Source organism: Pleuronectes platessa, chromosome 4, assembly GCF_947347685.1.
Source record: "Pleuronectes platessa chromosome 4, fPlePla1.1, whole genome shotgun sequence".
Classification (NCBI taxonomy): domain Eukaryota; kingdom Metazoa; phylum Chordata; class Actinopteri; order Pleuronectiformes; family Pleuronectidae; genus Pleuronectes; species Pleuronectes platessa.
In genome coordinates this window covers 20,086,483-20,101,608 of record NC_070629.1, presented here as the reverse complement: position 1 = coordinate 20,101,608, position 15,126 = coordinate 20,086,483, and the positions used below count along the sequence as shown (strand labels likewise).

At 38.3% G+C, this 15,126-nt stretch overlaps 1 protein-coding gene across 4 annotated transcripts; it reads right to left on the bottom strand.

The window, feature by feature from the left end:
• Positions 1-757: 757 nt before the first annotated feature.
• LOC128439053 (solute carrier family 28 member 3) lies at positions 758-12,619 on the bottom strand. 4 transcript variants are annotated; one of them, XM_053421873.1, is made up of 17 exons: positions 12,492-12,613; positions 12,016-12,101; positions 11,749-11,840; positions 10,076-10,265; positions 8,940-9,084; positions 8,719-8,832; positions 8,137-8,214; positions 7,661-7,741; positions 7,341-7,421; positions 6,661-6,786; positions 6,080-6,210; positions 5,566-5,734; positions 5,245-5,442; positions 4,500-4,581; positions 3,989-4,087; positions 3,273-3,387; positions 779-2,399 (listed from the first exon to the last, which is right to left on the bottom strand). In XM_053421873.1, the coding sequence occupies exons 1-17, from the start codon at positions 12,558-12,560 to the stop codon at positions 2,282-2,284; spliced, it is 1,974 nt and encodes a 657-aa protein (XP_053277848.1). In that variant the 5' UTR covers positions 12,561-12,613; the 3' UTR covers positions 779-2,281. The 4 variants fall into 4 exon arrangements, with proteins under 4 accessions (XP_053277850.1, XP_053277849.1, XP_053277851.1 ...); XM_053421875.1 differs by lacking the exon at positions 10,076-10,265 and having other exon boundaries at positions 758-2,399; positions 11,749-11,842; positions 12,017-12,101; XM_053421874.1 differs by lacking the exon at positions 12,016-12,101 and having other exon boundaries at positions 773-2,399; positions 12,492-12,566.
• Between the last annotated feature and the right edge of the window lie 2,507 nt (positions 12,620-15,126).

The window sequence follows — 15,126 nt, the reverse complement described above, 5'->3', positions numbered from 1 at the left end:
TCTAATCATTCTTCTCTAAGTGCCTCTTTGAATCCTTCCAAACCCCAGTTTCAATTAGTCTGTATTCTCCTGTTTCTTCATCCACCTCCATAAGCTTCCTTCATTCCTCCCTCCCTCCTTTCCTCCCTCCTCTTGGTTTGTGTGCTCTCTGGAGTGCTGGTGGATGACAACTTCATCTCCATCACTCAGAATCTCTGTCCTCCTCTTCATCTCCCTCTTCTTCTGTTGGAGTGGTGCTACATGACAATCCAATATCCACCGGTCTCAGCCCCCTGACACTCATCCACTTCTCTGTGTTTCTGTTTTTCATCCATCCCACTCTCCCTCCTCATATCCCATCTTTGTTTTTCTCCTCTTCATATATATATATATATATATATATATATATATATATATATATATATATATATATTTATATGTGTGTGTCTGTGTGTATGAGTAAATATATAATATCACAATAATTATCCAACTAGTGCTTGACAAAAAAACCTTATCAACATTATATTTACGTGAAAAAATACTTCAATAATAATATTTATTATTATTATTATTACACACATTTTATTTAGAATTTTTTATTTATTATTATTATTGTTATTATTATTATTATTGTTTATTTTGTCTATGTCAAAGGAACATTTTAGACTGAGGTAAATATTTTATATATACACAGATATACAATGAGTCCAACAAGATTATACCAAATTTTCTTATATTTATATTATATCTATATCATTCTTAATTCGTTTATTCAATAGGAGAATTATACAAATTAACTTTTTAACAGTATGCACATTACAGATTCATTAGGAAAGATATTCAAGCGTAAAAACATTACAAAAGGCACATTTTTTTATTTTATTCATACTTGTAATACCTTCCTTTGCCATGATTGTTAAGCACTTTGGTGTAACACTTTAATATGCTATATAAATAAATCTGACTTGACTTAATGAGAATATATAAAATTCAAAGTAGCATGAGAATAAGAATTTGATGTGCGGAGCAAAGTGGATTGATGTACCAAAAAGGCTGAGAATAATTTTACTATAATAACATACAACCTTAAAAACCTAAAAAGATACTAAATCCTGAAGATTGTTGTAAGTTCAAACAATTTAACCCTTGTCTTTCTTATCTTACACAGAAAGACACTCACATAACAACGTTCAGTCGACATGTTTTTTGGACATGCTTTTTCTTTATGATGCTCAAGAACCAGAAAATTAGCTCAACAAATTTGATTTCTTTTTTTAAAAGAGGGGAACACATGGTAACACGGAACCTAAAAATGCCCTCTGTGACAGCGTCTGATGGGTGAGTCTAATGTTCCCTCTGTGTGGGTGTGTGAATTTCACACATATGAACACACCTCCTGCCCACGAGAAGGGAGCCATCTGACCTTTTGCTTGTGGTGGATTTAATGAACAGACTGTCATTTGCCGTCTTTGTGACTGCGCTCTCATCTCACACATGCAGATGTTGAAAGTGCACAGCTCGATGGCCTCCACTTTATTCAGCAGGAAATCAGAGCCTGAACTCTCTGTTAGTATTCATGAGCCCCATACCTCCCAGAATGATTGACCTGCCCCATGGAGGCCTGAAGAAGCATCTAGGCTCTAGCATGTTTTGGGTAAAGCTGACATCCAGTGGCCAAGTAACATACTGCATTTGCTAGTTTCTGTGATACTCGTGGAGAAGACAAGGAAAAGTGAAGCTTTTTTTATCAGAGTTGCAGATATTTGGTTAAATGAGTCCAGCAAAGCTATTGTTCCACATAATGTTAGAAGGGTGGCCAACAAAAGCAGTGGCGGAGGAAGAACCTCCAACGATTTAAGATAAGTTACTAAGCTTTTTTATTAAGCTGCAATATCACAGTACATTAAAAAATTCAGAAATGTATTTACATCAATCCATGCATTGAACTGTCCCTTTAATTTTACAAATAGAATTAAATTAAATTGCTATACAAACAGCTGGGTGGGTTGTGAGCCGACTTCTGTAAATTTAATCAAGTCAATCTACAATAATCTATCGTATTTGTTGATGACATTTACCAGATCCTTTGGTTAATCTGAATTTGCAAACTAACATAAGTTATCTAAAAAATGTCAGTGTTTTATCCTCTTCCGAACTACAGTGGCAGAAAAATAAAAGGGCAGAAAGTGGAAAAACTCAAGTAAAGTATCTCAATTGAACATTTTTAACTGTAGCATTTACCTAAAAAACAAGCAGCACATGTTTCTACCACTGAGGTCTGTGTGTTTTTGTCGATAGTGATTCAAAACACAGAGCTGCAGTTGAAGTGTGTCGGGGGTGTGAGTGTGCAGCAGCCTCGCAGGCTGCTCTGACTGAATCCTTCTCCGGCCGTCACGTTCCATGGCTCAAACACGGACACACTGCAAATACACACACACAGACAGACACACACACAGACACACACACACGCACACCGGGACACACACAAATATGTATAGATCAGTTATAGGCTATGAAAGACTACTTCTGTTGGTTGTGTAAAATCCAAGACACTTTGCTCATCTTTTTTGTTCTTTGATTTATTTGGGTTAGGGTCCGAGGTTCTATTTGACCACTTCTGGGAAATGAATGGGGGAAATCCCCAAAAAATTTATAATACTAATCAAATAATATGAATGTCAAAAAGTGCAGTCTTATCCTGGTACAAAAATGTATGAGCTTATGCAAAATTGTAGCTTTTGATGTGTGTGTGAATCTTAATAAAGCAGAAATCTAGAAACGAGATAATAGAATTTGTTTTGATATTTGACAACTCTCCCTATAATGTTAGTGTGACAATTATTGATTAATAATAGATCAGTAAGATTACTAATCTTAATAGTAAACCATGCGTAATGTTTGTGGTTATAAATGTAAATGAATAGTTTTTGATTTTGGTCAAGACGTCTTTCAGCTCTTCACCACAATACAAGTGGTTTAACACTTCACTGGGGAGCAAGTGTCAAAGTCTTTCCTAATAACTACCTATCTATAAAGCAAGGGTCAATATATATACAGCCTATAAACTGCGTATAAATTGTGCCTTATCAAAAAGAACATGCTGGGAGTAAATAGACAGCGTAAGAGCAAAAATATGGAAACTTGGAATCAGTTATTCCAAAGGTATCAACATAAGACAGATGCAAACATCAATTTGATACAGTAATACTGTTATATATATAAAACACACACACACACACACACACACACACACACACACACACACACACACACACACACACACACACACACACCTGTTATACAGCAGTGTGCAGCAGGTGACCAGTTGCGTGCTACTGGTCACATTGGCATTGCTGAACTCTGTGCTCAGGAACTGGGGACACTGGACATCAGGGATGTACAAGATACCTAAAAAAACACACAGTGCAATGTCATCATACAAATAAAGTGAGAGGTTTTAGATTGTGTAACTCTGAACAAGAAATGCTGTAACATTTCTTCTTGGTTTTCATTACTTGCCCTGAATGATGTGTTTGCAATCCTACGTGAGAAGTTTAATAGTCCCTGACTTTCATCTTAAATTAACTTAATATGGACCTAATAAGATAATATTTAACTATAGTTCAAGTTCAATGCAAAGATGGATTATTAATAGTCCTGTGGGGCCAGAGTCTCTGTTCAAAACAGTTAAAATGGTTCCAGGAGCAATTTAAATCAGTTTAAGAGCAGAATAGTTCTGCTTTAAGAAACGCGAACCTGCATCTCTTCTCTGCTTTATCTTCAGAAAGAAACACAAAATGATATTCAAGAGATGCAAAAAAAAATTGTCGTCCTCCGAATACCAAGGTCTGTAATGGCATCAACATAATTCCATGGGATGAATTAAGTGTACCTCTACATATGAAAAACAACTTTTATAAATTGGCTACATTGACGGCGTGGGATTTTCGAACAGCAGACAGTATCGCTACATGAATGCAGTAGATAACAGATCAGGCACAGCAGTCACCTGCAATACAAGCTGTCATCAAACAGGAGACGCTGCCTGCAATGAGAGATCTGAGGCCACAGGAGGAGATGTCAGACCGTCGATCAGGAGCGAGAGCCGCTGGAAAATGTTAAAAATCCATAATACACAAACCAGACTTTTACAGCTATGGAGATGTAACAGTAATGAGACGAGAAGCTATTAAACTAGACACTATATTTGACAGCTTTAATGATTTGGTGGCGGCTTCTGTAAAAGGTGTGTTTCAGGGCCACCTGACTCTTTGCATCTACATAATCACTGACAATCACTTGAGCCAGCCAGAAAATCAAAGACAAGGTTCAAGTTTTCATCCTTCACATTTCAGTTTGTGGCAGAGACTGTGTTTGTTAGTTAGAGTAAAATGTTGAATTAAGGTTTTTTAAGTTTTTTTGATTATATTTCACAACGTGTTACATTCACCAGGAACTTTGTGACCTTTGAGTTTGGTGTTGAGAACTATTCTTGCTAACGGCTCAGAGGCATCACTCACACATCCCTCCAATCGCCATCCCCAGTGAAGCAAAGTTGGAAAATCCACACAAAGCGTAGGTTGCGATGGTTTCAGAGTGGACCTAGATAAGGAAACATTATTCATGGAAATTGTTATTTAATACATAATATCTAAGCAGGCTGTGTCATAGCTGTGTAAGTGGACATTCATTTACTGCCATACACATTTCCGATCTTTCAACTAAAACTTGAAAAGTGTCCAGTTCTCTTTTTCTTTAAATTTAATTGACGGATTAAAACTGCATGCATGTTTATGCAAAACGCTGCTTTCGGACACTGACTGAAGTGCCGGCATTTTTCCTGGGGGGGTGTGTGTGAGAACACAAATGTAAGAGTTAGTTACTCCGGACATTTTTCAGAACTTGTCCTGTCAGCCCCCTAGTCAAATGTTCGGAAAATGCCCAAGTGCGCCCATGTGACAATACAACAAGAAAATGTCCAGAACATGTGTGTTGAGGTTTCTAAAATTAAACCTCAGGTTAAGGCCCATACAGAGAAGATTTTAGAGCTTTCGATTAGAAGAGTAGAAGATGGCGTCAACATGGTGTAAACAAAAACATATCACTTCTGCAGTGGAATTTATACATTATGTCCTCCCTCCTGCATGCTCTACCCAGGCGACACCCTTCCTCTGTATTTTCTGGAAACGCGTTTGACCCGAATAATCTCCAGAGAACAAGGACAATCAGAAAGTACGAATATTTCGCTAGATGAGTGAGACTTACAGAAATGTACTGCTTCACGTCATTCACATATTCTGGCCCTCCTGCCTTCCGCCTCTTGATTAACTCCGACAAGTTCTGATAGGCCACAAACTCGTTGAGGAAAGTCTTTATGCCGAGCAGCTCAGCGACAATGAAACTGTCCTCCCAGGAGACGCCCATCATGAACGAGATGGGCATGAACACATAAGAGCAGATAAGCTTAAGATGGGACACAAAGAGATAAAGGGGAGTGTGAGTTGACAGGTGGGTCGACGTTCAACTTTATAAACACAGCATGAATGTTAATGGGGGGGTGTATCTGTGTTTGGTCAGGGCCTTCACCGCAAAGCTCAGCTGCGGACAATCAAACATCCCGCCCAGCCAGGAGAGGATGGCGTTCAAAAAGGCCAGCAGTGCCATGAAGGAAATGACGTTGACCACAATGCTGGCCACGACTCTAACAGCACAACCTGCACCTTGGGAGGCCGCCTCCAACACGTTCTTACTCTCTCTGAGGAGACACATGGAAAAGTTAAATGACCTTCAATCCTCTAACACTATAGTGTCATCAGCATACTGGTGGGGCTGGGCTGACGATATTTGACAAATTGGAGTCGGCGCCCCAGTTTTAAACAAGTTCAGCTTAGGTCAGTGTGAAAGTTTCTTCTGTCCCTGATGAATTGACATCTGCACATCGGCTCTGCACCTATAATATATCAATTTAGGTAAGACTAGATTTGTAGTTGGTCCCTGCACCTAACCATTTTAAATAGTTAGACCTGTCTTTGCTACATGTTGTGTTGCAGAGTCAGTCAGATTTTTTTTTTTAAGGCTGCGTCTGCCTGGCATCTCCTACCCTTTGTTCAGTTTGAGGTCATGTTCACTGATAGCAGCTGTCTTCTCTGTTTCAGGCCAGAACGTCTTGGCGATGGCGAGCGAGGCTGGAGCGGACATCAGTGATGCTGTCAACAAGTGTGATGCCTCAATCTCAAAAGAGAAGCACATACAGGATTACATAAATTCAGAAATCAATCTTTCATTTCCTGGCAGAGATTTGGCCTTTGTAAACTCTTAGTTTTTTTTTTTGTCTGTGTCTATTATGTCTTAAAACTGAAACTGAATGATTCCTGTATGTCTTTGGAGCTGGAATATAAAATTGTCAGTCTATATTTTAAACAGGAATCATATATAAAGTTATTTTGACTTATATAATCCTATTTATTATTCACTGATATTTGGGATATATTCCTGCTTAAACTACACTTTAAACTGTATGGCTGGCTTTCCCCTTAGGGTCATTTTATCAACGGCATTTCATTTTAAGATATTTAGAATCTACATACAACATATTCTTTTAAATATTGACTTAACTCTGACAACCTCAGTGCAATCGTCATCACCTCATCCATCTACATATTCCATACTCATATTCCTCACCCCGAAGGATATAAAGGCTCCTAAGATGCTACCGGAGATGCTGGCAAAACCTCCCGTCATCACAGCGTGCAGCTCAGAGAGAGTGAGCTCACTGAGGTAGGGTTTAATCAGGAGGGGTGTCTCTGACTTGAAGAGAGAGAGGGAGGATTAATTTGATATTTATGGATTGGAGCTGTATTTATGAATATACAATAAATATATCATTGAATGTTTGTTTGTTAGCATGATTCTTTTTCCTATCTCTAGTCAAGAGTGTGGTCTTTCAGTTTAAGGGGAGGACTTATTGATTTCAAGTTCAGATTTTTTTTATTGAATTTAAACCATGTGCTCCCACTCAAAAGACATAAAGCTAACACACCGAGAGCAAAGCCGGATGGATTTCATTTGTCAACACTATACCTGGCATTCCATTGATTGGGGAGTTTTTAAATTGAAGAAAAAAATCTGAGAACAGAGGATAAATCTGAGAGCAGAAGTTTCACGTGTGCACAGAAGCAGCGGGAGCACAAGCAGGGTATATTTGAATACAAGCGAATGATATTGAGTAAGAGAATTACAAAATCTGAACATGGAATCACTACGTCCTGTTCTCAAACTGAAAGACCAAGCTCTTGAATAAAGATCTGGGGAAAAAACCTGTTTTTTTTTTTGCGATTTTTTATTGTTTAAACTTTTGTTACCTGTCCCAAGAATATATTTCCTGCTGCAGCCATTGATTCTGTTGGTGACGTTCCCATGACGACGTGCATTATAAATCCTAGCTAGGGGAAAAACCCATATGGCAATGAACGTCAAAGGAAAATAATAGAACTGTTGATTTAAAGTATTCTAATTAAAAATCAATCATTGTTTCATTATGCTCCAATTTCTAATCATCATTATCTTTGATTTCTGACACTGTATTGCTCATTTTGAATGAGGATTTAAAGATAAATTATTAAAAGTAACTGATCTGACTTGAAATGTGACTTTCCACCCGAGCACTATCCACTTTCCTCACCTTGCAAATGAGCCACTGCATGAAGCCGATACAGTAGAGGATTGAGATGATAGAGCTTATAAACACCACGATAGGCATCACCTGGAGAGAGTCCAAAAAACCCTTATCATCAACATTACCCTCATTATTATCTCTATGTACGATTTTAAGTAATATTTAGGAATTATAGGCAAAATATGACATACAGATTAAGACTTAGACATTCTAATATATTTAATTGTAACAATCAACAGATTTGCAATTGTTTTTGTTCTACTTTTTCACTTAAGTACAGTGGATCATCTTAATTACATTTTTATTATTTTGATTACTTCTATTACAACTTGAGGTAAGGGAGAAACAGCCTGTTAACATGCTCAAAAACACATTCCATAAAACTCTGTCATGACACGGTACTGATATCAACATGTGTTTTTCTTGTTGCTGTTATTTTACTGTCGCCTCATTCACATGCACCATGTAGGACTGCGTCATACCTGAAAGGCAAAGAAGTGGTCTTTGTAACTGTCGCCAAACACAAATTGAGACCCAGCATCTGTGAAGGCCATGAAAGTCTGTGCGGAGAATATTTAGAATTGTCAGTAATAGAAACAGAAACGTTAGGAACAATTGATTATTCACAGAACATGCAAATCTTCCATCACCTATACTCTAAAATTTAAGTAGAGCTGCAGCAGGAATGTTGAGTTATAAATCTGGAATTTTACCAAAGGAAACAAGACAAATCCTTACATCCATCAGTCCATTCATACATCCCAGTTATCCTTTAAAGTTTGTGAGGGAGAGCTGGAAGCAGCTGCCAATCCCTTTACAGGGCCAACATATAGAGACAATCAACCATTCAGTCTAACCTTCACACCTACGGGCAATTTAGAGTCTCTAACTAACCTTGTGTGCACATCTCTGGACTGTGGGAGGAAGCTGGAGCCACAACAACAAAGAGAGAACGTACAAACTCCAAAGGCCCTGGTTGACTGACAAATTCATACCTAGAACCTTTCAGACCTTCTTTGTGTGTGTGTGTGTGTGTGTGTGTGTGTGTGTGTATTTTCACATACTTCAGCTTGTTTTCCTAGCCATTCCAGTGCTTGCAAGCCAAATGTGGTCCTGAGAGTCAGCAGACCGGCGACAAACTGTAGTCCAATCCCAGAGAGCAAAGTTTGCGGAGACCACTTCAACACACATGTACAATACATGATTATAAATTAATTTGTTGGCACTTGTGTGTGTGTTTGTGTGTGTGTGTGTGCGTGTTGAAGCTTTCTTTCGGGTCCTTTACCCTGAATGGATGTTTTGAGAACAACGCGATTAAGAAGATGAAGAGCAGCAAACCAAAGAAAGACATAAGCTGTCTGGTGCCCCGCTGGGCTGTGTCCAGTGCAAGCCAGCACACAACCGCCACCAGTACTGACATATATATACACCTGGAGAGAGAGGGAGAGAGAAAGACGATAGAGATGAACAGATGATGACATATTTGTACCTCTCTAACACATGTGATCTATCAGTAAGAAGAATGTTATAAAGAATTCAAAGGTTTACAGAATACCCAAACCCTCTCCTCTGTAAGAAAATGTTAAATACTAAACTGGTACATGGCTTAGAAAATGATTAGACAGTTTATAGGAAGGACCTTTAGCATCTTGTTTTATTTTTAGTAGCCTCTTCAGCTTTTTAATAACATGTTTAGTCATGTATTAATTGAAGAGGAAGGAGACACAAGTTGTAAACATATCACTGTGGACTGACAACATTCATATGACAAACCTGGTTGTTTTTAGCTTGTTTGTCTCTGGCCACCACACAAATTAAGTTAGTCTTGCTATTGAAGTACACTTATTCCCCATTTCTTATTAATACACATTTTACTAACATATTGTACTGTTTGTTGAAATTATTGTGTAACAGTTACAATCAGTTTGAGTCTTATACCCCAAGAATATTCATTCTCTATTATTACCACTTAATGAATATAGTTTATTTTTACATTAAAACACAAAACTACACGTGGTAATAAAGTGAATAGGCCTATAATTTTTATTCTACTCAGATATCTTGAATTGTTACTAGGTACAAGTACTTTGACACTTATTAACCCAGACTGGTTTCTTCCTCTGAAATGACTTCTTCTTCATACAAAAATCAATTGTAGGACACAACTAATTAACTGATTCTGTTCTTCAGCGATGGTTTGAAAAGTAATTGAGTTCTACGATGAGCTGTTTTTCAGGGGGAGAAACTTCAATGGAGATGATTTTGTTTGTGTCGGAGAGAAGACAAAGTTCTTCATTTGCCTTGTCACTTACCTAACGAGCGAACAGACTAACCAACTAACGAACGATATGAAAAAAGAACAGTATCTGTCAGTCGTCACACCAGAGTAGGAGAGCTGGAAGAGAATTGATCTTTTCTCACCATCTGATCCAGAACCAGTTCCTACTTAGAAGGTCTCTGATAGGACAGAGCTGCTCCCACAACCGGTCGCCATAGCGTTCCATCGTCCAATCCCAGACCAGAAAGAACACAGTAACCAAGGAGAGGACCAGAAGCCCGACTGCCCGGTTGAAGTTCAGAATACATGCCGCTATCACCATGGCAACACATCCTGAAATAAATTGAGAATTAATGTGAAATATGTCCCACAGTGCTGACAACATTTTAAACCTATTTAATTAAAATTATTCTAATCTCCTCATGTACGTGTTGTGTTATATCCTCCTCTCCGAGTGGTTGTGAGCTAATGTTAGATTTAACATTAGTGACCTGCCACAGAGATCTAATGCACAGCTGAAACCTAACTCAGTCATTGAGTAATACAATCTTTTACAAAATCATTAGAATCAAAATATAAGTAAATGTTCTCATGCTAAAACACATCATTACATTTCAGAACAAAGTTTGTGATATTTGCGGATCATTGTGAATGTTGTATTCTTGTACATATGGCTTTAATGTTGCAGCTGGTAAAAGGGGGTACTAATAAATGCTGCAGATATAACAATGAATCATTATTCAGTTGTTGGTTAAACTTTGTTTTGATAACCAAAGTAACTGATGATTTAAAATAAAAAAAAAAACACAGTGGCAGAATAAGCATATAGCATTTGTTTTAAAGAAGGTAAAAATGGAATAACTCAAATATTTGAGAACATTTACTTTGATACATTTCACAGCTGCTTTGTTGTACAAATGGCTTCAAGAGCATTTTAAAGGTGTTGCATGTAAAACAAACATGTTCACTTGAATCCGTCAAGACTGATGCCCTTTGTAACATAAACCAGACAGTTTTCACATTTCCATTACTTCATTTCAGTTCATTTTTATGTTTTGTTTTCTTGTCTTAAAGGTTCAGTGTCTACAATTTAGTGACATCTAGTGGTGAAGTTGCAGGTTGCAGCTGAATATCCATGGAGGTCATGGATAGTTTTTATGACAACTGAAGGCTACCACAGGTTCTCTTTCACATTTGGAATGGTTCCAAATGTGAAAGAGAACCTGTGGTAGCCTTCAGTTGTCATAAAAACTCAAAAGGTTAAAAACCTGTTGAGTCTGTGCTACCGTAAAAAACAAGGCGGCCTTCGTAGAGAGGACCCGCTCCTGCTGTAGATATACAGTATTTAAATATAAAATGTAGTATCTACACACACTCACACACACACACATACACACACACACACACACACACACACACACATACACACACACACACAGAAACACACGCATGCTCCGAGGCACATATCTTTTAGGATGTCGGTCCACTCAAACCAGCTCAACTAGTTTTTCCTACAGAAAATTTAACAGCCCCTTACTATTGTTATTCAGCATCAACTTCTAAAAGAAAGACTGACCATGTTTTTCAATATACTTAGTGTAGTTTCTTTGATCAACGTCGATGCAAAATCAAAAAGTATCAAACAAAGACAATTTAGAGTAATGACTCTCTAATGTTTCAACCGTAAGAACTAAGTTTCAGTTGGATTTCGGGCCTCTTTTAAAACACACTGATGGCATGTACCCACAGACAGTGACCCAACACCCATTTAGTGTCTTCAGTTACAGATTAACAGAAGTCAACAAAGATAATTAACCTGCTACTAACACCAGGCGTATAAACAGGTGGATCTGGCCTCTGTGTTCTGCCAAATAGCCCTGGACTGCCTCCATTTTCTTCTCCAGCATGCTGAGCACACACAAAAAAAGGAAGATAAGGGGGTTGATAAGGCGAAAGGACATAAATGGAACATCAAAGGGATGAGTGAGAGCTGACAATTCAGAAGACACCGAGGGAATCTAACATGAAGAGATACTGAATGTTTGTGTGTTTGAGAAAAAACAACCAGAAGACAGAACGCAACCTTTTTTCCCGTTCTTCAGACATTTTCTGTACATCCTCTGCAGTCTCCGCAGCGCTGTTCACATCAATGTATATCTGATCCTGCTCCTTTCTCACACATACACACACACACGCACACACACACACACACAAGAGAGCTTCTTTTCTTGTGCATACGTACATATATCAAACCTTACTTTACCTGTTTGGCAAAAAACACTGTGCAGCTGTTTGAATACACGTCTGAAACTTGATCCTCAAAACTTTGCCATTGATTTGAATTTCCTGTTATAAACCTTGAATGTTCTTGGTGAGGCAAGCCAATGGTCTGATTCAGTAAAAAGCCAGTAGAGTTGGAATTAAAGTAAATATATGGAAACAAATAATTGATTATCTGTTGAAATGGACTGCAGGAGTTCTCAAACATTCCTATTCTTTTAAATGTTATTAATCATGAATAACTTTAGAGATAAGTGTGTGCTCAAAAGTTCTGCCTACCTCTGACTTAAAGGCTGTGTTGTTGATTCCTCTTTTCTGACAAGTCTTCTCTATTATGTTCAGCTCCATCCTCTTACTGCTTTGTTTGACACTGGGAGACTTTTCCCATACCTGTACTGTTCTTCTCCCCTCCCATTGTCCCTCCCTCTCTGACTCTGTCGCACACAGGTATCCTTCTCAGGACTTTGCATTGACTTCCAGTCATTGTCGACAGCCTAAGCCCTTATCAACTTGACGACAGTTCACATCTTTCCTCAGAAAATTATGTTTTTCCAGACCGGGCTTCAGCTTTCATGAAGGACTACACAAACACACACACACACACACACACACACACACACACACACACACACACACACACACACACACACACACACACACACACACACACACAATGTATATGTATAGTATCATTCAGGGTTTTTTGGTTGAAAACCGGAATAAACGCTATCACAGAAATTCCCAAAAATCTGACCAAATACCAATCAGCATCACATGACCTCTCTCATTGCTCCCTGTACCCGCTCCACTGGTGCTACAGATAACATCAACAATGGCTCTGTTCAGCTCAACTGTCCAGTATGAGAGTGAGCCAGCGTGCAACATACCAAGCCCCAGAAACTGAAAGAGCTGAAATTCAACTATTATTCATATTCTGTTCGACTTAACTGACTTTAACTTTTCCTGCTCTGACATGGACAAATATGTGCCATGAAAAATCCCTGCAGTGCTCACATACCCTCTGTGATGAAGGATCATTGTGTTGTTTATATGTGGATGCAGCCTGTGCAACTTGACACTGCACTCATATTTCTTGAAATATCCCAGCAGCCACTAGAGAGCAGTATTGTATAATTTCTCAAGACCATAGTGTAGGTGGACGGTATGAAGAGGTCAGAGCAGGTGATAGGGATGCAATGGACAGCAGGTGACTGTGAGGAAACAATACATACAGTAACAGCAATGGGACAACAGGGGAAAGTGATGCAATAATAGATTATTGTAATGTGATAACAGTTGATTATGATGTAGTAATAGTTGATTATGATGTAATAACAGGTGATTGTGATTTAAAAGCTGGTGATAGTTATGTAATAACAGGTGATTATGATGTAATAGCAGGTTATTGTGATGTAATAACAAGTGATTGTGATGAATTAACAGGCCATTGTGATGTAATAACAGACCATTGTGATGTAGTAATAGTTGATAATAATGTAATAACAGGTTATTGTGATGCAACAACAGGTGATTATGATGTAATAACAGGTTATTTTAATGCAATATAAAGAAGAATCTGATGCAACAATTAGTGAATGCTGCAATAACATTTTTATTTAATAACTGACCATTAACCAACAACAGTTGACTATGATGTAATACTATGTGATTGTGATGTAATAACAGGTGATTGAATATGATGCACCAATGATTACAGATTATTATGATGTATTACTGAAATTGAAAAAAAGCAAAAATCGATGAATCAATCAATATTCAAATATTTTTATATTGTATCATATATTTGTAAATACAACTGTAGCAATTTCACTGCTCTTAAAATCATGATCAATTTAAAATCTTTTGGATGGGACTGTTGGTCAGGTGTCACTTTTGGTTTTGAGAACATACCTAAACCCACCATTGAAGAGATTGATCATAGACTGCAGTTGTTGCAGCCCTATAGTGACGACGCAACAGATGATAATGTACAGCCATGAGGTTATGGTGACCTCAAATATACACAATTGGGTGCTTGATTGGTGATCAGTGATTTAGCCACAGAAACAAAGAAGAAAATGACCCTTACAGGACTCGCATCTTAGCTCATTTGAATAAACACATTTTAAATATAATCAAAACATTATTTTATAATCAAGGATCCACAGAGCAACTTCAGGAAAGTGTGTGATGCTGTGCTTTTTTGAGCCCACACATTTACGTTTGTAAGTCAACTCGTCTAACTCCAGATGTACTCACATGATAATCAACAGAGGACGCAGACGCATGTGTCAGCTCAAAGATAACTTTGTTCACGGTTTTTAGAGGGACTTACATTTTCTGTAAATTATAAATCATTGCAAAATTATTTGTGTTTTGCAATTAACACATCAAGCAAGACGCTAAATATGGCACGCTATAGTTTGCTCACAGTGTTGGATATAAAACGTTGCAAATGGCGCTTTGTCTAACGATGACAGATGGTTCAAGAGGGTGATTACATGTTTAAAACGACAAAGACCTTTAACAAGGGTTACGGCCTCTGTCACATTTAGAAAAAGGCGGAGAGAGTAATTGGAATATTCTGCTTATGAGACGATGTTTTAATTGGCACGCCCACGCCGCTCTGTGCAGAATGTGACGGCACAGGCGACTAGTGAGGCATCCGCCAGATTGGTTCAGACACAGACAGGGCTCCGTAATTACACTCCTCTATTCAGTGCACTGCCTGTGCGTCAGTGCGAACGTCATATTAGAGCTGCACATGGGGGACAGGGCATTCGAGAGGGGGAAAGGAGAGGAGAGGAGGAGAGGAGACTCCTCACAGATGTGGTGTGTTGGGGTTATTGCTGCTCATAGGCAGATGAGGCTGTCAGTCTCTGTCTCACACATCAGGTGAAACACTGAAGAGACG

What these genes read in the sequence shown, in the direction of transcription:
- LOC128439053 (XM_053421873.1), bottom strand. Translation starts at nt 12,560, where the DNA reads ATGGAGCTGAACATAATAGAGAAGACTTGTCAGAAAAGAGGAATCAAC. An exon ending in TCTGAAGAACGGGAAAAAAG is followed by an intron (nt 11,841 to 12,015) that starts GTTGCGTTCTGT and finishes GTGTGTGCTCAG; the next exon opens with CATGCTGGAGAAGAAAATGG. An exon ending in GGCTAGGAAAACAAGCTGAA is followed by an intron (nt 8,215 to 8,718) that starts GTATGTGAAAAT and finishes TTCTCCGCACAG; the next exon opens with ACTTTCATGGCCTTCACAGA.